General features: G+C 51.4%; 1 protein-coding gene across 2 annotated transcripts; it reads right to left on the reverse strand.

Moving 5' to 3' along the window:
• Positions 1-90: 90 nt before the first annotated feature.
• On the reverse strand, positions 91-17927 carry srgap2 (SLIT-ROBO Rho GTPase activating protein 2). 2 transcript variants are annotated; one of them, XM_047026033.1, is made up of 21 exons: positions 17751-17927; positions 14776-14838; positions 13590-13805; positions 12449-12577; positions 11469-11690; positions 11249-11350; positions 10535-10732; positions 9936-10020; positions 8944-8971; positions 8665-8695; positions 7855-7915; positions 7528-7605; positions 7313-7447; positions 7108-7213; positions 6611-6835; positions 5764-5843; positions 4952-5132; positions 4691-4828; positions 3733-3943; positions 3507-3617; positions 91-3414 (listed from the first exon to the last, which is right to left on the reverse strand). In XM_047026033.1, the coding sequence occupies exons 2-21, from the start codon at positions 14800-14802 to the stop codon at positions 2866-2868; spliced, it is 2913 nt and encodes a 970-aa protein (XP_046881989.1). In that variant the 5' UTR covers positions 14803-14838; positions 17751-17927; the 3' UTR covers positions 91-2865. The 2 variants fall into 2 exon arrangements, with proteins under 2 accessions (XP_046881989.1, XP_046881988.1); XM_047026032.1 differs by having other exon boundaries at positions 4952-5150.
• Positions 17928-20589: the final 2662 nt, after the last annotated feature.

The raw sequence follows: 20589 nt of genomic DNA on the forward strand, positions 1-20589 counted from the left end.
TCTTTGCATATGCATGACCAAAATTGGAGCTAGTCAGAAAAAGATAAACATGCTTAGCAAGGCATCAGCACCACCATCAATAACAGGTACTTTTATAGCAAGCAATGTTTATTTAAAAAATCTACTACAAGAACTACACATAATTATATAAGGCCTATTTGATTAAACTACTATTGCTATTACTGTACAATATTGTACCAAAAAAAGAGTGTACCTCTGTAATGTACAACATTGTATATACAAAGTACATCTGAACACAGGACTCTCCAGTAATACAGAGACAACTATAAATAGATTTGACATTACGGTCATTTTTTTTTTTTAGTTCTGCTGTTTTTCAAATGGACAAAAATGCATATTCAACAATATTCAATTCAAACAAAACAAGCCATTCTCACTAGGTCAGTCCACAAGCACACGCCAGGTCATTCAAGTGCACAATGATTGGTTTTTGATCCACTGATGAGAATGGGTTGAAAACAGAGGCTTCTAGTCCAGTAAGGAGCCCCTACACACACACACACTACCCACCCATACATACATGGTACAAGTGTATGATGTGCGTTAATGCCTCTGCACCCTCTGCACCCTCCACTCCCCCCCCCCCCCACCCCCCCACAGATGCTCTCACATGTACACACAATCCCTCCAGCTGTTGAGATGAGGGCAACAGAAACACATCAGGTAACACACACAGTCCACAGAGAAAACAACATGACAGTTAGAATCCAACCACCAGGTACACATGGAACGCAGTACGACAGTCACAATCATGGGTGGAAGAGAAAAGTCTGGCAGCAGAAAAATCTATACGGTGGCTGTGTTGTCCTCTACAGGTTGGGACCCCAGAAACCAAGGGACTGGCTACTGTTTAGACCCCCACACTAACAGCTGATACGGGGAGAGTCCCTCTGCTGACTGAGGGGGTAGAGGATCCCATCCACACCCATATTTCATGGGGAACGTTGGAACAGCTAGCATGGTTGCTCTTGGGACATAGGAAGTACTACTGCTGGTGACTCCTTCCAGAGTGCCCCTCTGGTTCTTGTGAGCAGCGATTGGTTGGTTCCCTTTATGGTGAGGTCAGCCGGATACCTGTCAGTTGTGAGGGGGTTACTCACTCACACACCCACACAGTTAAACCCTCTCTGAATCACACACTTTGGGCAGGTGTGTAAGAAAGTGTGAAGTTCATACAAACAGCTACATAGTTTCATTTTCATCATTATGTATAATGTAATTAATGTTTAAAATAAAATAATTATAAAAACATCATCTTTTTTATTGTCGTATGAGATGTTTGTGCTTCACCTGGGAAGCGCCTTCTTTTTCCTCTTCCTCTCTCTTCCTCTCTCACTCATCCTTTCTCCCCCTCATTCCTCATCATCTGTGAGGTTCCAGTTATTAACATGATTATTCAACATAGAACACAATAGAAATACCCTTTTTGCAGTTGTGTTGGTAGTCGATACGGCAAGTTGAGTGAGTTGTTTGTAGTACTATAGATACACTACTGTAGATATCCACCGGTGCAGGTACTCAGACACCGAGCACAATGGCTGCTGTAGCCACAGCATGAGTATAACCTGAATGCAGTTTAGCTGCCACAGAACACACACACACACTCTCACACACACACACACACTCTCTCTCACACTCACACACACTCTCTCACACTCACACACACACACTCACTCACACACACACTCACACACACACTCACACACAGACCAACGTGTGTTTTTGTGTGTTAACTCCATTTATCACAGGGTTGCGTACATAGATTGGATTTCAATCTCCCCCACAAATGCAACACCATGGGAGAGAAGCCTGTACATAACACCATCTGTTTGCTTGTTTTTTTGCTGGAGAAAGATCTGTCATCATCAGGTACTGGGCAGAACCACGTCATCACCCTTATCAGCCAGCAGGGGGTGCTGTTAAAAGGCTAGCTAGTCTGCAGGATTAGCAAGGCCACACAGCTGGATAGCAACTGATGAGCAAAAATATAGGAATGAATCACCGTTGTGCTTAATTATTCTAGAAGAAAAGAGGAATGCTAAAGGCTGGACAGATCCTAAACACTCATGATTATATTTAACCAGCCTCATTCAGTCTCTTTTTCCATCCTTTTTCCAGACATTATTCTGTCAGCAAGGCAAGGATCTCTTTTTGTCTCCTCTCCAGGCTGGTTCATCCAGTCTTGCCCCTTAGAAGCAGCGAGTCAGTGAGCTGAAAGTGCTCATTCATGGTGAGCTCCAAAAGGTGAGTGTGTGGTGAGCTCTGTCTTCACAGTCTGTGTTCCCGGTCAGGGTCCACCTTCACCCAGGACCAGTCCTCAAAGGCTTGAGGACACCATGGGAGAAGGGGTATTCCTGCTTGGTTTGAATCTGTTCTAACACCACAGTCATTCATTTCACTACCAATCTGTGCATAAGGTAGAGATTGGACACACATTGCACACACACTCTCAAGAATCCCACACTGGTATGTACAGGTGCCATGGCTCTGTCCTTCCTGAGGCTGACTCCCTCGTGTCAGGTGTGTGAGTCTGGAGGTCTGGCTAAGGAATCGGAGGGGAGATGCAGAAACAGGAGCTGCCAGGAGAGGGCAGGTTAGAGTCATGCTAGTCCGGGGAGGGGGTAAACGTAGAGTTGAGATTTTAAACTCTTATCTAGGTGCTACAGATTGGCGGGGGGGGTGAGGCGTTGCAAAGTGAAGTGCTGTGCTCGCTTGAGGAAGCTTTCTAAATCCAATGTGATTTGATCTCTGGTCCTGTCAGTGGTAAGGGTGAGGGTGGGTGAGGTGTGGTCGAGGGGTGTCGTTTTGATGGGGGCTGCTGGGTGCGGGAGGGCATCATTGGTCCTAGACTGGGCAGGACTTGTCGTTGGCCTGAGGGGGAGGAGGCGTGTGGGACAGAGAGTGTGCGTGCGGGGGGGGCGGCGGGGGAGGGGTGGGGGGCACGGTGGAGGTGGGGGAGCCCATGGCCGGGCTGCCCCCACCTCCCCCTCCCTTGGGGAAGACCACAGGCTTGGGCCTCGTGGCCGGGGGGCGCACCTCCCTGAAGGAGGGCACCGAGGAGGAGAGGGAGGACGAGGAGAGAGAGGGGGACGTGGAGGAGGGCAGGGGGCTCCTGGGCTGGCTCTTGGAGGGTCGGAAGGAGGAGGGCACGTCGCTGGCCGAGGACGCACTGCGCTGGAGGGGGTGGGCGTGGCCGGACCCCCCCTCGCTGTCCCGCAGCAGCCGGGAGTGGAGGGGACTGGAGGGCTCGGAAGCCCCGCCCCCTCCCCCACCACACCCCCCCTTCAGCTGCTCCAGGGTGTCCAGGACCACGTCGGGGGTGTGGGGGTGCTTGCCCTGTCTCTCCAGCTCTCTCAGCTCAGTCAGGGGAGAGCTCATCGCTGCCTCTATGTCCTGACACACAGAGGACAGACATGTGTAAGCCCACAGTAGATACACACACACACCCACATCCACACACGCACACGAACACACATCAGGCCTACCTGGGAGCTGAGTTCCACCTGGGCTATAACCTCAGGGTCCAGAGGTCTGTGGTTACTGAAGCTCTTAGAGCGCCCTGCTGTGGTTGCCTTGCGGAACTGCGGGCTCTCCACCTTCACACATGAAACATGTCCCACAAAATCCATCATGACACGCCATACTTTGTCGTTAACAGTGCAGGGAGCTTCGAAGGATTTAAAAAAAGCAAGCATCATTAGATAGGCGTACCTTGGTCTTGAGGGAGGAGTGTCGAGTCACAGAGTTGAGGATGCTGTGGGCGCTGACCGGTCGTTTGTCTCCGCCCTCCTTCACCAGAGCCCCTCCCACAGGAAGAGAGGCGGTCCTCACCCCCCCACCCGCAGCCCCGGGAGAAGAGCACTCGCTCTCAGAGCCCCGGAAGGTTCTACGTATACTTCCAGACTCTGGTCTCTTTCTCATCCTGACAGAGGAGGGGGAGAGGGGGGTGAGATAGATAGAGACGGAATGAGAGAGGCAAACAGACAGAGCAACACAGTGTGTTACTACATCAATGTGAAATGCTTCCTTACTCAATGATGGACTAGGATCTACCTGCATTAAATGTGACCATAGCAGTGTTTCCCAAAGAATGTGATTATATTTGTGGCAGTAGGCAGGGGCGGAGCCTGACCTTGTAAAAATGTGGGCCTCAGCCCAAACCTATGTATGTCCTAGTATCTGTTAGATATGAGTGTAGATAGGAACTTCAAGAAAAAAACTAATTTCTTTGCATTCATTTGAGCACTAAATTGTTTTTGGTGTTTTACGTAATATAAATGTTACGTTGTACTCATATTGTTATTTTGAATTTTAATACTTAATATTGAAGTTTAAACACTACCGAATGTGTTGGTTTTGAATTTACCTCTTTAAAATTGAAATTGAATTCAAAACCAACAAATTCAAGGGTGTTTAAATTTCAATATTAAGTTTCCAATGCCTTTTTAAAATTCAAAACATTATGTTACCGATTTGCTTCCATAGCTATTCACAGACGGGTCCATTGCGGTCCATTGTAGCGAGAGAGCGAGAACGCGAGTGGGGCAAGAAAGGGGCTGAGCGAATCAATGTGCTTTTTTTTGTGGCATGCCGCCACAAATAAATCAATGTCTGTGAAACACTGCATAGAGATGCTGCGGTGTGATTGGGGTTTGAGACTGTCACTCACTTATTGAGGTTGGCCAGGTAGATATCAGCTACGTGAGCTCCAGTAGGAGAGGCAGCGATTACCCTGGTGGACACCCTCTCCTCCAGCATCTCCCTGGTCTCCCCATCAGCCCTGGGACTGTCCCTGCCTCCATCAGGCCTGCACACACACACACACAGCATATATACAACAATACAACAACACATTGAGGGGAAAAAAGAACAGCAAAGCTGATGTGATCAGTTCTATTTTATTGTGTTGTATTGGACTCTATTGACTTACATGTCCTGCACCACTATGTACTGGTGAGGGACCAGTCCGTCCATTCCATTGTGTCTCCCCTCCCACCATTCTTCTGAAGCTCTTTGGAACAGAAGGAGAGACGCGCCCTTCTTAAACGACAACTCCCGATTGGTCCGCCCTGAGTAGTCGAAGCGAGCAATGGCCTCGATTGGGTCCGATTCTGAAATGACCAAGGAGCCTGAGATTCAGAGAGACGCAGGGAGGAAGAAGGACAGCAGGGAGAAGAGGAGAGGAGAGAGAGGAGGAGAGAGAGGGGAGGAGAGAGAGGAAGAGAGAGGGAAGGAGAGAGAGGGGAGGAATGGAGGAGAGAGAGGAGGGAAGAGAGGAGGAGTGGAAGAGAGAGGGGAAGAGAGAGAGGAGGAAAGAGAGGAGAGAGGAGGAAAGAGAGGAGAGAGGGGGAGAGACAGGGGGAGTGGAGGAGACAAGAGGAGAGAGAGGGGAGGAGAGAGGAGGGAAAGTGGGTTAGAGCCAAGCAGGTTAGTGGTACAGCAGTCCTAGCGATCACACTGTTTTAACAGGCTTGTTAGAGATCACAAGCCAATCAGGCCTCAATGACAGGGCAGTGAAGCAAGATCTGATGTTATAGGCTGAGGTGAGTAGCAATAGCCTGCTGGTGTGAGTAGCATGGTGAGATATGAGCTTGAGCAACCAGATTTGTGGGCCTGAGAATCATGGCAGACTTGCTAAGAAGGGTGTGAGAAACAGGCTGACTGTGGGTTTTAGTATGAGAGCTGTGTGTGTGTATGTGTGTGTGTGTGTGGACCAAGAAGATTGAGCATGGACCTGCTCACCATCATCAGTGTTGTGGATTTCCGAGCCAGCTTCAGGGGCAGGTTCCACCACCAGGGGGGGCTCATCGTGGGGATTGTCACTGAGGGACAAAGAGAAGGAGACAGAGGTAGGCTTGTGTGAGGGACCCATCCCCAGTCCCAGCTTGCTGGATGAGCTCATGTGATGAGGAAACCAGCGAGACTCTCCCCATACACGCTGCAGCCCCTGGGAGCTCACAACTACCAAGTCACAGACCTCGGCACACTCAATACAATACCACTTCTATATCAAAATAGGGCTTTCTCTGTCTGCTGTTTGGTGTGTGTGTGTGTGAGTGTGAGTAATGAGTGCTTCTCCATGCAGCTTTGATGTGTTATCGGAGCCAGAGCAGTGACAGAAGCATCAAAGCCTGTTCCCAGTGTGGGCCAGACCCCAGATGCTCTCTGCTGGACCCTCACCCTACTGAGAAGAGCCTCACACTTAGCTCTACTGTAGGCTTCTGACTGGGTGTGTGTGTGTGTGTACGTCTGTGTGTGTGCACGTCCTTGTGCCGTGCTCTGTCGGGCTGGTGTGGTCAGGCGGTGCTTTAATCTTCTCTCTAAGGGTAAGCCGATCCTCGGGGCCCCCTGGCCCAGACCAAACGAGCCGAGCCCCAATCTCTCCATAGCTGCTCCTAAATCAACCACCTCCCCCTCAAACATCTCTTCACCCCAGAACACTTAGCCCTCTCGATACAACCCCCCCCCCCCCGACACTCGTACCCGTCTCCTAACCCCTAGGGCCACAGACATGTAACCCTGCACAACATTGTCTGTCTCAGACACACACACACACACACACACAGACAGACAACAGCCAGTCACTCACCAGTAGTCCTCGGTGGTCCCTGGGTGTGTGTATACGGGCCCCTGGAGGTCGCGGGCCCCTGGGAAGATGCCGTGGTGGTGGATGATGATGGTCTTGATGAGCTCGTTGACATGGGCCTGGCAGGACACCTGGTCATTGCCCTCGGGGACAGACATGAGCGTGGGGCCAAAGCAGATGGCCAGGTTGTAGGGGTCCATCATGTTGTCCTCACTGTACTGGGACAGGCTGGGGGCCGAGATGGAGGGGGGGGCGGGGGAGTCAGTAGAGGAGAGGATACCAGGAGCATGTCTCCAGTCTCCTCCTCCCCCTGACAGCCACACAGTGGGGGGGGGGAGGGGGGGGCAGGTGTGTCTGGGAACATCCTTCTACTCAGGTCTCTCAGGTTACCACTCTCCCCTTCAGTCCCTGCCTCCTTCTATCACTCCGTCTCTGCACCGAAAGAGTGTACCAAACCACAGTGTGTGTGTGTGTGTGTGCTGTGATGTTACATTACTTACTGGTTGAGGAAAGCAAACAGGTATCTCATGATAATGAGCGTGTTGCTGGGCAACGACAGCAGAACCTTCCTGATGTGTACCGCCCTTTCCTGAAGACTCTCCATCGCTGAGGAAAAACACGCACACACAGGTTATCATACTTACACAAACACACACACACACACAAAATGCAAACAACTGCACAGGCACAGTAGCAGACACTTACAGACACAGGATATGAGTTCATGGAAGACTTCCTTGGGAAAGAGGGCATGGTCGAGCCCTCTGAAGTAGAGCTTTAGAACGCCAGCGATGGAGTCCATGTCATGATCATTCTGATCGCTTGCCAGCGGATCCTCACCTACAGAGCACATGGAGGGTCAGCTTGTAGTCTAAAATCACAAACACCACTTTGCATGCTGGGTAGTGTGGTCTTATTACCTCTCTCAAAGGCATTCTTGATGTCATTGACCTCCACCTGAGAGCCGGACACCCTGAAAATGCCCTCATGCTGAAGACCTACGCACACACAAACAGACACACACACACACAAAATGCAGAAAGAAGAGGGTATTAACAGACAAAGACACAATGCAACAACTTGACAGCATTCAGAAGAGGATCAAACCCGTGGGACTGGAGGGAAGCAGGAGAACATTGCTATTCATAACCATACCCACAGTTTACATAGCCAACAACACACTGCCAATCACAAGCCAGAGCTACAGAGGACCCTGGACCAATAAGAATGAAGAAGTGTTTCCTCACCATGGCGACTGATGAAGCGGATGCAGCTTTCCACCATCAGAGGGATGACCTGACCTGAGTCCTGGAGAGGGAGAGGAGGAGAGGAGAGAGAGGAGGAGAGAAGAGAGAGGAGGAGAGATGGGGGAGGAGAGAATGATTAGATTAGATGACCTGTATGGTAGAGGATTCAGGGGATGTTGAGTGGGGGGGACAGAGCGAAAGACATCCCTTCGTATGTTTGCACACACACACACACACACACACATTGTAGGGAAGGAGAGAGAGAAGGGGGTAAAAACAAGAGCCATCGGTTGCTAGGAGACAGCTCTTTCCCAATTCCCTTTGTTTGTTTCGGTTTTCCAAGACCAGTCCAGGGCCAGTCCCAGTGTGTGTGTCTATATGCATGTCTGGAGTAGAGTGTCTCTATGTGTCTTTTAGGAATTCTCTAGTCTGGCCATAGCCTGACTGCAAATAGATGTAAAATAGACACAAGCCAGTTTTTCTCCACCAAAACAAAACAAAAATGGGGCTGTCGTGGCAGGAGTTTTCCACAAGGGGGAGCTTTTCACATGAAATGTCACATGAACCACCAGCATCTCCTTTGTAGATGAATCTTATCAGCAACACTGGCAGTTCTGAGAGAGTTTGGAGGACATTGAGCTGACACGAGGCTGACATACAGCTAGGATTAGAGCTACAAGTGATTAGTGTCACAAACCGGTTTACTCTGAAGTACCCTGAAGTACTTATGGTACAAACACTACACACACACCAATGCATGTACACACACACACACACACACACAAACACACACAGGAGAGTGCAAATTACCTGCTTCCGCACAGCGGAGTTCCTCCTTCCGCTGGTCAAGCAAGGGAGACGGACGAAGAGAGAGGGAGAGAATATGTGAAGAATAGAGGGCGAGTGAGAGATAGAGAAGGAGAGAGAGTGGGAGAAAGAAAAGAGAGATGTGATCACACACAGGGACCAACTAGCTATATGAACAGATACAGGGCCAAATTAGCAGGGCACCATGGTGTCTGCTTACATCAGTGTGTGTGTGTGTGTGTGTGAGAGAGAGAGAGAGCGCATTTCCTTCTCCACACCTACCTGGCAAGGCAACAGTCAGTCTTCTGACCTACAGGAGGGAGAGACAGGAAGAGGGGGAGGGGAAAGAAGGAGGGGAAAAGAGGAAGGAGGGGAAAAGAGAGTTATAGCAGAAGAAGGACACATGAGGAAACAGCCCCAGCTGGACGTAAACAGTGACCCCCCCCCCCCCCCCTCTTCATATGTATGTATACATTCCCTCACACACACACACACCTCAGTAGTAGTTTTTAATTTCCTGCGGGACATAACTCTGAACGCAAAAACACACAGCTGCATCCACAGATGGGTCTGCTACTGCAACACACACACACACACACACACACACACACACACACGCACACGCACACGCACACACACACACAGCAGTGGCCCCATCCTGCTCCCCGATGAGTGTCCTCGTGGCCAAGCACGCGACTCCTCTCTCTGGCCCAATCTAGACTCACTCACAACCTCTCTCTCTCTCTCAGTGCCTCATGTACTAACAGGATTGCGCCCATTTCAGGCGTAAAATAGCAGGTAAAGACATAACACCGTATTTACAAAGGCAGAGCAGTTGAGTAAAAACGCAGATTACCGCTTCTGGGAGGGTGGAAGGGAAAGTGGGCGTGTGCTGCACAGAGATGGGAGGAGAGGTGGATTTCTTCCTTGTAACATGTTAATGTTAGCTGTAACTTCGTGAACCAATATTTCTATCTCCTGTTCGCTGAACCTTCTTTTTCTTTTCCTCGAATCACCCATGGTGGCAGTAACATGCAGACGATTTCTCCCGTCTTTTAACGGCGTGCTAATTAACACTAAACAGTGGAGTAAGGCGCTGACTGCCCGACGAGGATCTGGTTTGATAAATACCACGCAAAATGCGGAAATACACCGTGTGCTATTTGCGGTTGGGCAAAGGCGCAGATGAAGCTGCGGTCGCAATGTTAGTAAATGAGGCCCTGAGTTCTTCTAGTGACCCTCCTACTACTGGGCGCACACAAACACACACTTACTCTCTCCCAGGGTCTTCTGGATGAGGTCATGCTTGGCCTCCAGTTTAGTGATCAGGTTCCTGCCCTCCAGAAACTCCTTCAATTTCTGTAACACACACACACAGTAACACACACACACAGTAACACACACACACACACACACACAGTAACACACACACACACACACACAGGTCATGATTGTTGACACACACACACACAGGTCATGATTGTTGACACACACACACACAGGTCATGATTGTTGACACACACACACACAGGTCATGATTGTTGACACACACACACACAGGTCATGATTGTTGACACACACACACACAGGTCATGATTGTTGACACACACACACACAGGTCATGATTGTTGACACACACACACACACAGGTCATGATTGTTGACACACACACACACAGGTCATGATTGTTGACACACACACACACAGGTCATGATTGTTGACACACACACACACAGGTCTGGTAGAGTTGAGAATACGGTGAAGGTCTCCAGTCTCAGACCAGGTGTTCCTGCTCTCACCCAACACAATACACACAGAGGCCAAAACTGCCTCCGTCAACCTGGTGACCCACATCGTTTGCTTCCGCCCTCACCGTGAAGTAGAACTGCTCAGTCTCCTGCTGATTGGCCCGTCGCTTGGCCAGGCTGGGCTTGCTGAGATAGGATTCGCTGACGGTGGACTTGACAGACTCCATGCTGTTGCTGTGGTGGAAACACTCGCTGACATCATAGTCCTCCACCGTCACCATGTCCTGGATGGTGCACAGAGTGGCCTCCATGGTCTTCTTCACCTGGGGATGGAGGGAGAGGGAGGGAGGGAGAAGGATGAGAAGAGAGAGGAGGAGATGAGAATGGGAGAGGTAGATGAGGAGGAAAGGAGAAACGAGGAGGATGGGAAGTATGGGGGGGGGGGGGCGGTGAAAAGGTGTGGAAAGTGAGAGGCTGAGTAAGAAAACAGGAAACAGACCCTGGAGAGTGAAGGTGTGAGGACAGAGGACAGGAGGAGTGAGGACAGAGGGCAGGAGGAGTGAGGACAGGAGGAGTGAGGACAGAGGGCAGGAGGAGTGAGGACAGAGGGCAGGAGGACAGAGGGCAGGAGGAGTGAGGACAGAGGGCAGGAGGAGTGAGGACAGAGGGCAGGAGGAGTGAGGACAGAGGGCAGGAGGAGTAAGGACAGAGGGCAGGAGGAGTGAGGACAGAGGGCAGGAAGAGTGAGGACAGAGGGCAGGAGGAGTGAGGACAGAGGGCAGGAGGAGTGAGGACAGAGGGCAGGAGGAGTGAGGACAGAGGGGCAGGAGGAGTCTCACCTCCTCGTTCTCTATGGTGAGGGTGGAGAGGCGAGACTGCAGCTGCTGACACCTCTGGAGCAGCTCTCCCTCCAGGGGCGGCTGGGCGCACACCACGCCCATCTGGACACACACACACACAGTAAGAACCCACAGCACCATTCTACCTGTGAAAAAACACTGTCAACCCTTCTCCCCTCCCTTCTCAGGCCCCTCTCCCTCACAGTGCCCCCCCCCTCACCATGTCTCCCATGTGGGACTGAAAGTCGAAGCGGACAGGGGGGCAGAAGACGTTGTTGTAGGTCTCCATTAGCCTCTGCTTGTCTCCGCTGGGCTCCAGGCTCTCTGCCGCCCCCTCCAGGCTCTCCAGGCCCTGGTGCTTGGACGCCTCCACGTTGAGCTCAGCAGACAGGTAGGTCCGCAGGGCGCGGTGCATGCTGGCGTGGTAGCCCAGGTCACAGCACTGGCACAACACACAGGGAACAGGTCGGCATGGGAGGAGACAGGCAGTACATCCTTGGTCAACGATACAGGGCACTGTGGCACGCCCTCCTAAATGATCCAATTGCCAACGACTAATGCCAAACGCATTCCATTTATTTATAATTTAGATCATTTTAAGAGATTGAAAGTCATTGATTCTATCAAGTGTTACAAGTGAACTCCGTGGAATTACATCCATTGTGGTCGATGCCATTGACTTTTGGGATTGACTGCATGCTAAATGCTGAGCCACCGTTCACTACAGTGAGAGGAGGCTAAAAGCTGATCCTGTCAATCACTGGGAGTGAAGCAGCCTAAAGAGCCTCCTGACACAGCCACGGGCGAGGCCAGGGGGCGAGGCTACGGGGCGAGGCCAGGGGCGAGGCCAGGGGGCGAGGCTACGGGGCGAGGCCAGGGGCGAGGCCACGGGGCGAGGCCACGGGCGAGGCTACGGGGCGAGGCCAGGGGCGAGGCCAGGGGCGAGGCTACGGGGCGAGGCCACGGGTGAGGCCAGGGGCGAGGCTATGGGTGAGGCCAGGGGCGAGGCTACGGGGCGAGGCCAGGGGCGAGGCTACGGGGCGAGGCCAGGGGCTCCACAGCAGGAAACAGAGGCAGTCCACTCCAGTGAGAGGACAGCAGGAGGGAGGCAGGGAGAGTCTCAGCCCAGGGCTCTCATTAGGACAGACTGAGATGTTGAATGTCAACCAGAGGGAAGTGTGCGTCTGTGTGTACACTCACGTCTATGATGTCGGAGAGGTCGTGGATGTAGTACTTGAAGACACAGCTGTTGGTGGCCTCCAGGGCCAGGAGATACTCATTCCTGGCCTTGATGGCTTTCAGCTTGTTCTCTGTGTACTTGGCCTGCCTCTGATGGAGAGAGGGAGGGAGAGAGAGAGAGAGAGAGAGAGAGAGAGAGAGAGAGAGAGAGAGAGAGAGAGAGGGAGAGAGAGAGACAGGGGGAGAGAGAAGGAAGCGGTATGAGAGAATGAGAGGGAGAGAGAGGGAGAGAGGAAGAAGGAAGCGGTATGAGAGAATGAGAGGGAGAGAGGGCAAAAGAGAACGAGAAATAGATGGAAGGGAGGGGGGGGGTGAGGGAGAGATAATAAGTGTTAGAGAGCACATGGCGGGGTATTGATCCCAGACAATGACAAGTGCAGAAGCATGTTTCCTCTGCAGACCCCAGCTGTGTGAAGCACAAGGTTAAGATTAAGCCATTTACACACTCGTACATCATTCATAAAGCGTGCGCACGTACACACACACACGCACAATAATGGACTCTCCTGTGTGAGCTATGCTGTGTGAGCTGTGTTATCAATCAGTCTGTCGACACGACAGGAAATACAGCCATATTTCTCTTTCTCTCCCTCTCCGCCTCCTCGCTCTCTCCCACCTCCCTGCCCCCCCTCAGTGCCTCGTCCTCCTTCTCTCCACCTCTGTCCTACTCAGCCAGCTCTACCTCTGTCCTACTCAGCCAGCTCTACCTCTGTCCTACTCAGCCAGCTCTACCTCTGTCCTTCTCAGCCAGCTTTACCTCTGTCCTACTCTGCCAGCTCTACCTCTGTCCTACTCTGCCAGCTCTACCTCTGTCCTACTCAGCCAGCTCTACCTCTGTCCTACTCAGCCAGCTCTACCTCTGTCCTACTCTGCCAGCTCTACCTCTGTCCTACTCAGCCAGCTCTACCTCTGTCCTACTCAGCCAGCTCTACCTCTGTCCTACTCAGCCAGCTCTACCTCTCCATGGCCTCTTCACTTTCATCACAGTCCTGACAGGAACCATCTCTCTCCATCTCCGTCAATCCCATCCTTCTCTCAATGTCCTTTGCCACAGAAAAAGAACTACTCGCACGCAGTCACCTCCCCTCCCCTCCCCTCCTACCTTCTCCTTCATCTTCTCGATCTTCTTGACGCTGGAGCGTCTGACGTGTTTCTCCTCAGTCTTCACGTTGGCCAGGGTGTCAGGTGACCGCGGCATCTGCCTGTCGTCCTGGCGACCAGAGCGGCCCATCTGCTTCTCCTCCTGCTTCTCCGCCTCCTTCAGCTTGGACTCAGCGTTCATGCTGTCTGTGTTGTACATGTGGTAGGTCTTCATCACCTGTGGAGGGGACACCAGCTTTAGCAGGTGTGTGTGTGTGTGGGTGTGGGTGTTTCCCTCATCTTAAGACAGGCTGCCCCAGTGTGAGAGAGAAAGGAGGGGGTTTGTGTGTGTGTGTGTGTGTGTGTCTGTTCATGCATCACTAGAAAAGTCATTCGGCCTATTATAGTCAGACTGTCAGGAATGACCGAGCCCTTCATGATCCACACAGGCTTGGAGCAGTCAGTACACAACAATGATAAGGACTGACCCATGTCATATGTACCCACAAGCACACAGGCACAGACACACACAGCGGTTAGATATGCCAAGTTTGGTATCGAATAAATCATATTTATGTTCATTTATTCAACACTGACAATGGCGTACCCTACAACTGCGTGTGTGTGTGTATGTTCAGTGTCAGCTTCAGAGGAGACCACTGCTGAGGACCTATCATTATGTGTCTGAGTTCAACATGCAGAGGAGACCACTGCTGAGGACCTATCATTATGTGTCTGAGTTCAACCCAGCAGGCTGCAGGGACCTCCTCGAAAGCAGGCTCCATTTAGCCCAATGTTGCAACAGCAAACTCAACCATCTTTGTGTGTGTGTGTGTGTGTGTGTGTGTGTGTGTGCCAGGCTGGGTCTATTTCTGTCCCTTACTATGTAATTACAGCATTAGCCTGGGTTTATGGGCCTGGACATGGTTAGCTGGTTGTACTCTATGGTCACTGCAGTAAGGGGAATCCAACCCTGCTCTAACTCCAAACCCTTCTCCATCCACAGCCTGTGTGTGTGTGTGTTTAAGCATTGTGCCTTCAGCCAGCCATGAGAAGGCATAAGCAGTTAACAGATGGTGATAATGGCTGACCTTCAAACAGACAACCAATAAGGAGCCACCACACTACACACTCCAAACACTGCAGCGTAATGGGCTGTGTGGGGGGGGGGGGGCATGGGGTGCGCACGTATAATGAGGAAGCCTTACTGTGTAGAGCTCGTTAAGAACTTTCATCAGATCCTCTTGTAGCTGCACACCAACTTCCTTACTCTGGAGAGAGAGAGAGGCAGAGAGAGAGAGACACAGAGACAGAGAGGGAGACAGAGAGAGAGAGAGAGACAGAGATTAATATGGCTAAGGTAAACGTTTCCCACAGACAGGCCCCTGTGGAGAGGTGGGGGTGGAGGAGTGGAGGGGTAGAGGGGTGGGGGAGTGGAGGGGTAGAGGGGTGGGGGTAGAGGAGTGGAGGGTGGGGGTGGAGGGGTGGGGCTGCTGCCAGAGCAGACAGATGATGGGGACCGTGGCTCAGGGATGTGGTGCTGCAACCAGGAGAGACACAGGCATTACAAATGACAGGAGCCTGGAGGAGGTGGAGGTGGCGTGGGCTGGGTGGGGGCTGGCTGGGGGGAGGAGTGATGAGGGAGCTACCAGTCTCCACTCATCATGGTGTGTGCAGGCCTGGACAGACAGCCCCCAGCTCGGAGACCCAGGGCTGCAGCAGTCAGGACAGAGCTACACGGTGCTGTCCTCATTGGGAAATGGCTGCCGTCAGCATGCCCTCTTCCTTCTCCTCCAGACGCACTTCTTTCTTTCATCTTGTATTGGTCTATGAGGGTGTACGTGTGTGTGTGTGTGTGTGTGTAGAGTGTGTGTGCGAGCAGGGTGGCGATGGAGCTGTCTGAGGTGTAAATGAAGTGCTGACAAGATGGCAGCCGCACACATGCACGCACACAGAACAGCACAGAAGTGTTAAAAGCTCAAGGACTAGGAGGCTGGGTGAGGAGGGAGGCTGCTGTAGAGGCTGTGTTCGGTCATGTCCAATAATACAAACGACAGTCAAGAAAGACAACGAGGATAGAATACCGAACGAGAGATAAGAGAGAAAATATGAAGCCTTGCTGGAAAACATGAAACTCAAAACGCAAAAGAGAAAGTGATGGAAGTGAAGGGGAGTTTCCATCAACAGAGGCCATGTTCAATATCTGCCTAGGCTAGACTGGGGAGGGAGGCAGACAGGGAGGGAACAGACAGCCAGGATGTGTGTGTGTGTGTGTGTGGGGGGGGGTTATAAAGTAAAAGGTGAATAGAAAGGGAGATAAGGGAGGATAGAGTATGTTGTGATGGTGGAGGGATTGGAGGGTTCCCAAGTAGGAGAGCAGAGGAGGGAGTGAGGTCTCGTGGAGGAAAGGAGGGAGGGGCGAGAGGAGAGGATGAGAAGACCAGATGGGGTCTATTTGGGTGATCTGGGAGGTTAGGAATGGAGGGGAAGGGAGTGAGAGGGGGATGGATGAATGAATGTTGCAGGATAAATATTGTCCCTGTGTCCCAATCTAAAGCCTTTCTAAAGTGATTGATTGAAGCAGGAGACATCTACCAGGTGACACACAGCCAAACCATAGCCATTCAAAAACCAATCTGCCCCGGAAGAACACACCTATCAATCATCTGCCACAGAGCCTGTACCCTGTCCTCTGGTCTTTCTGCCTGTCTGCATGTCTGTGTGCATGTCTGCCTGCCTGTCTGTCTGTCTGCCTGTCTTTCTGCCTGTAAAGCTATCTGTGGAGGAGAAGCATGCAGGTTTGTCTTGAGAGCTAACCTGGATGTCTTTCCTCATTCCTCAGTCCCCAAGAGACCCTTTGTTCCAGTTGAAACATGTACACTCTGTGTGCTCTCATTAGTGGGCTTACCCCTCTGTCTTTAACGCTCTCCATGGTCGCCCTCTTATTTGACTTTCCCCTTCTCTCCCCATCTCACTATCTCACCATCTCCCTCTCTTTCTCTCTGTGGCACAGATGAGCAGTCTATCTTGACATCACATAGTCCCTACTGGGCTAACATCATCATTCTGCACTAGTTACCAGTGTCAGTGTGTGTGTGTGTGTGTATACACGAGTGCTCGTGTGTTTGTTTGAGTATGTGTGTGTGTGTATGTGTGTGTGTGTGTGTGTGTGTGTATGTGTATGTGTATGTGTATGTGTGTATGTGTGTGTGTGTGTGTGTATGTGTGTGAGTGTCTCTAAGGGCTCCTAACCTCTGGGGCCACTGGTTTTAATGCCGCTGAATAGAAATGTTCTACTGTAAATTAACTAAGTATCTGCCTAATTAGCCATAAAAGAATAAGTCGGTGTGTGACTGTTTGATCCAGAGTAACAGAGTAAACCAAATGATGAAATGAGTACTTGTGCCTAAATACAACAAGCCTCATCACAGCCCAGACAGTTTGAGAGTTATGTGTGGATGTGTTTGCTATTGTGTGGATTGTTCTAATAATCTGAGCAAGTTCAAAGAACCCATTGAAGTGGATCAGAAGGTTGAGCCAGGAGTAAAAAAATTCCTCTGGGTAATTTTTGCACCCCACACCGTCTGTCTGTCTCTCTCTCTCTGTCTCTCTCTGTCTCTCTCTCTGTGTCTCTCTCTGTCTGTGTCTCTCTCTGTCTGTGTCTCTCTGTCTGTGTCTCTCTGTCTGTGTCTCTCTGTCTGTGTCTCTCTGTCTGTGTCTCTCTGTCTGTGTCTCTCTGTGTCTCTCTGTGTCTCTCTGTGTCTCTCTGTGTCTCTCTGTCACACACTCACTCACAGTAACATGATGTCAATCAGACTGAAGGGGAAGAAAACCCCTCAGGTGTGTGTGTGTGGGTGCATTCTCCTCCCTCTACCCCAGCAGATTAATCAGTGTGTTAGTTACTGCATGGAGATGAGCAATTCTAATTAGCCCAAGAAGGTCAGGCTAAGCTCTAATCTCCAGTCTTCTCTCTTCACTATCCTCCCTCTCTCAGAGAAGAAAGGTCACAAGAGACTAATCACATACGACCAAAGACCCCCCCCCCCTCCCCCCGCCCACGCGCTCCTCTGGGCTGTGTGGCGGATCAGGAGTGTGTGCCAGAGAGAAGGGACAACTGATAGGCTGGGACACACACCACACTGCATTGCTCTGGTGCATAGATCGGTATGTGTGTGTGTGTTACCTTCTTGAAGAGGCGTCCAGAGTCGTCGCTGACCTGGGCGAAGCGAGGGATGATGTTGTTGAGGTAGAGGTCTGACAGAGTGGCGTGATCCCTGCTCTCCCTCTTCACCTGTACCAGCAGCAGGTTCCAGCAGGTCACTGGAGACAACACACTCTGCTCCTTCCTGCACACAGCAGGGGAGGGACACAGAGAGGGAGGGAGGCAGGGAGGGAGGGACACAGAGAGGGAGGGAGGGACACAGAGAGGGAGGGAGGCAGGGAGGGAGGGAGGCAGGGAGGGACACAGAGAGGGAGGGAGGGACACAGAGAGGGAGGGAGGCAGGGAGGGACACAGAGAAGGAGGGAGGCATGGAGGGAGATTCTGTGAGTTTATGTCTCCACTTTGAAGGACTCCCACTCATGCACACAAACACACATACAGTGGCTGATGTCTAAAGGTTGGACCACAGGGATTGGGGGCAGCAGGTCCCGACAGTCGCACGTGCCAACCCCACATTGGACACAATCCCCACCCCCAGACACACACACACAGCATGCATAGTGGTAAAAGGTGGGAATGTGGATCTGATCTAGGGGTAGCTCAGGAATACCAGAAGGGCCAGCTGAGGATAGAGGGAGTGGTGTGTGTGTGTGTGTGTGTGTGTGTGTGTGTGTGTGTGTGTTGTTTTGTGCTTGTCTGCATATGTATGTGTGTGCATGTAGTCGGAAAACTCCGATGAAATGGGTGAGGCACCAGCATCAGACAGTTCTGTGTCTCCATTCCAGGGTGTGTGTGTGTGTGTGTGTGTGTGTGTGTGTGTGTGTGTGTCACACATTCTATTAGACCAGTATGGCAGCAATCCTCAAATGATGCATGGCCATACACTCTGTCTGTGCCTATCCAACAAGCATGTGTGTGTGAGAGCTCTAAATTGACTAATGGCACAAACATGCTCTGGAGCGTAGTGCAACATGGAGTCCTAACCCTGAAACACACAGTTCTGCTTTACACTGCCAATCACACAGAGAGGCTGGGCTATAACATGCACACACACACACACAGCATAGACTACAGTCAGAAGATGAGACCACTTGGACGTGTCTGGACACTTAGAAGGAATCAGTGTGCAGACTGATTTTCTACTGCCAAAAATGAACCCACTCCCACACAAATGAACGCACACACACAGACACAGGTTAGAGCCAACCAAAACACAGTGGATTCAGCCAGGGTACAAAACCCAGTGGGGAGAGATTCTGCCCCCAAACAACAGCTGTTGCTGAGAGACAGAGACAGAGAGACAGAGAGAGAGAGACAGAGAGACAGAGAGAGAGACAGAGAGACAGAGAGACAGAGAGAGAGACAGAGAGACAGAGAGACAGAGACAGAGAGAGAGAGACAGAGAGACAGGGAGAGAGACAGAGAGAGACAGAGAGACAGGGAGAGAGACAGAGAGAGAGACAGAGACACAGAGAGAGAGAGACAGAGAGAGAGACACAGAGAGACAGACAGAGACAGAGAGAGAGAAACTGCTTTGCTTTATCACAAAACTGCCATGTCTGTCTGTCCATCTGCATGTATGTTGGTGGATCTGCAGTGACTATAATGGATTGTGTGTGAGTGGAGGGGGATGAGTAAAAACTATTGTGCCCTAAAGAGCAGCTTTAACTGAGTAGAAGAAGCTCCCGCTTCTTCTACTCAGATATTATATGCACACACACACACACACACACAGACAGGGGTCGTGTGAGTGGAGCGATGACACAAGAAGACAAAAGACAGAATGCCTTTGACCATGGGGCACAGTAGGACAGTACTGCATGTCCTGTGAGAGTGTGTGTGTGTGTGAGAAAGAGAGAGGTAGGAGGGGAGGTGAGGTGATGGTGCTATGGTGTGAGGTCAGACCATGGCACTGAGAGTCCCAGTCTGACTGGTCACATCAGAGCACAACTGGGCCGCCCACTGTGTGGTCATTCACCAGGGGAGGGGGAACCACAGCCAGCCATCTATCTGTCTGTCTGTCTGTCTGTTTGTCTGTGTTCCTCATTGCTCAACTCGGGTCTACTCAAGTGTGCAGCATAGTTCCTCTATTGGCTCGGGAACCATGTGATGGATCAACTTCTACCCACACATCACTATGGCAACAGTGCCAATCTGCACCACAAACGGGGACAGGGGCTAATGAAAGATCTCCTGACCAGCGCTACCCTCACGTCAGGACCCTCCGTGTGCTCTCAGCCAGCCACAATGGAGCTGTGTGAGTTTAAAGGGTTACAGAGTGGAACTGCTGATCTAGTAAATGATTAATGCATCCGATAGTCACTCCAAATTACAGTCCAGCAGATGGATAGTGACCGGTGATAGACCCTGGTCTGGAGGACTAGACTAGCCTGGATAGACCCTGGTCTGGAGGACTAGGCTAGCCTGGATAGACCCTGGTCTGGAGGACTAGGCTAGCCTGGATAGACCCTGGTCTGGAGGACTAGGCTAGCCTGGATAGACCCTGGTCTGGAGGACTAAACTAGCCTGGATAGACCCTGGTCTGGAGGACTAGGCTAGTCTGGATAGACCCTGGTCTGGAGGACTAGGCTAGCCTGGATAGACCCTGTTCAGAAGAGAAGCTAAAGGCCGAATACCAGGCTAAACTGCTTGAAAGAGTTTACTGCACCCTGCCCCCTGAGTCTGCCAGCCCCAGGCTCTCCACACACACACACACACACACACACGAAAAGGGTTAAATGTCCAGACCCCTGCTGCATCTCAGCATGCCAGCAAATAGCAGGAATACCAAAGGGTCTCCATGGGATCATCACACACACAAGGACACACAGCCCCCCAAACCCCCGCTCCCCTTCTGGTT

The sequence above is a fragment of the Hypomesus transpacificus genome, chromosome 9 (genome assembly GCF_021917145.1).
Source record: "Hypomesus transpacificus isolate Combined female chromosome 9, fHypTra1, whole genome shotgun sequence".
NCBI classification, from domain to species: Eukaryota; Metazoa; Chordata; class Actinopteri; order Osmeriformes; family Osmeridae; genus Hypomesus; species Hypomesus transpacificus.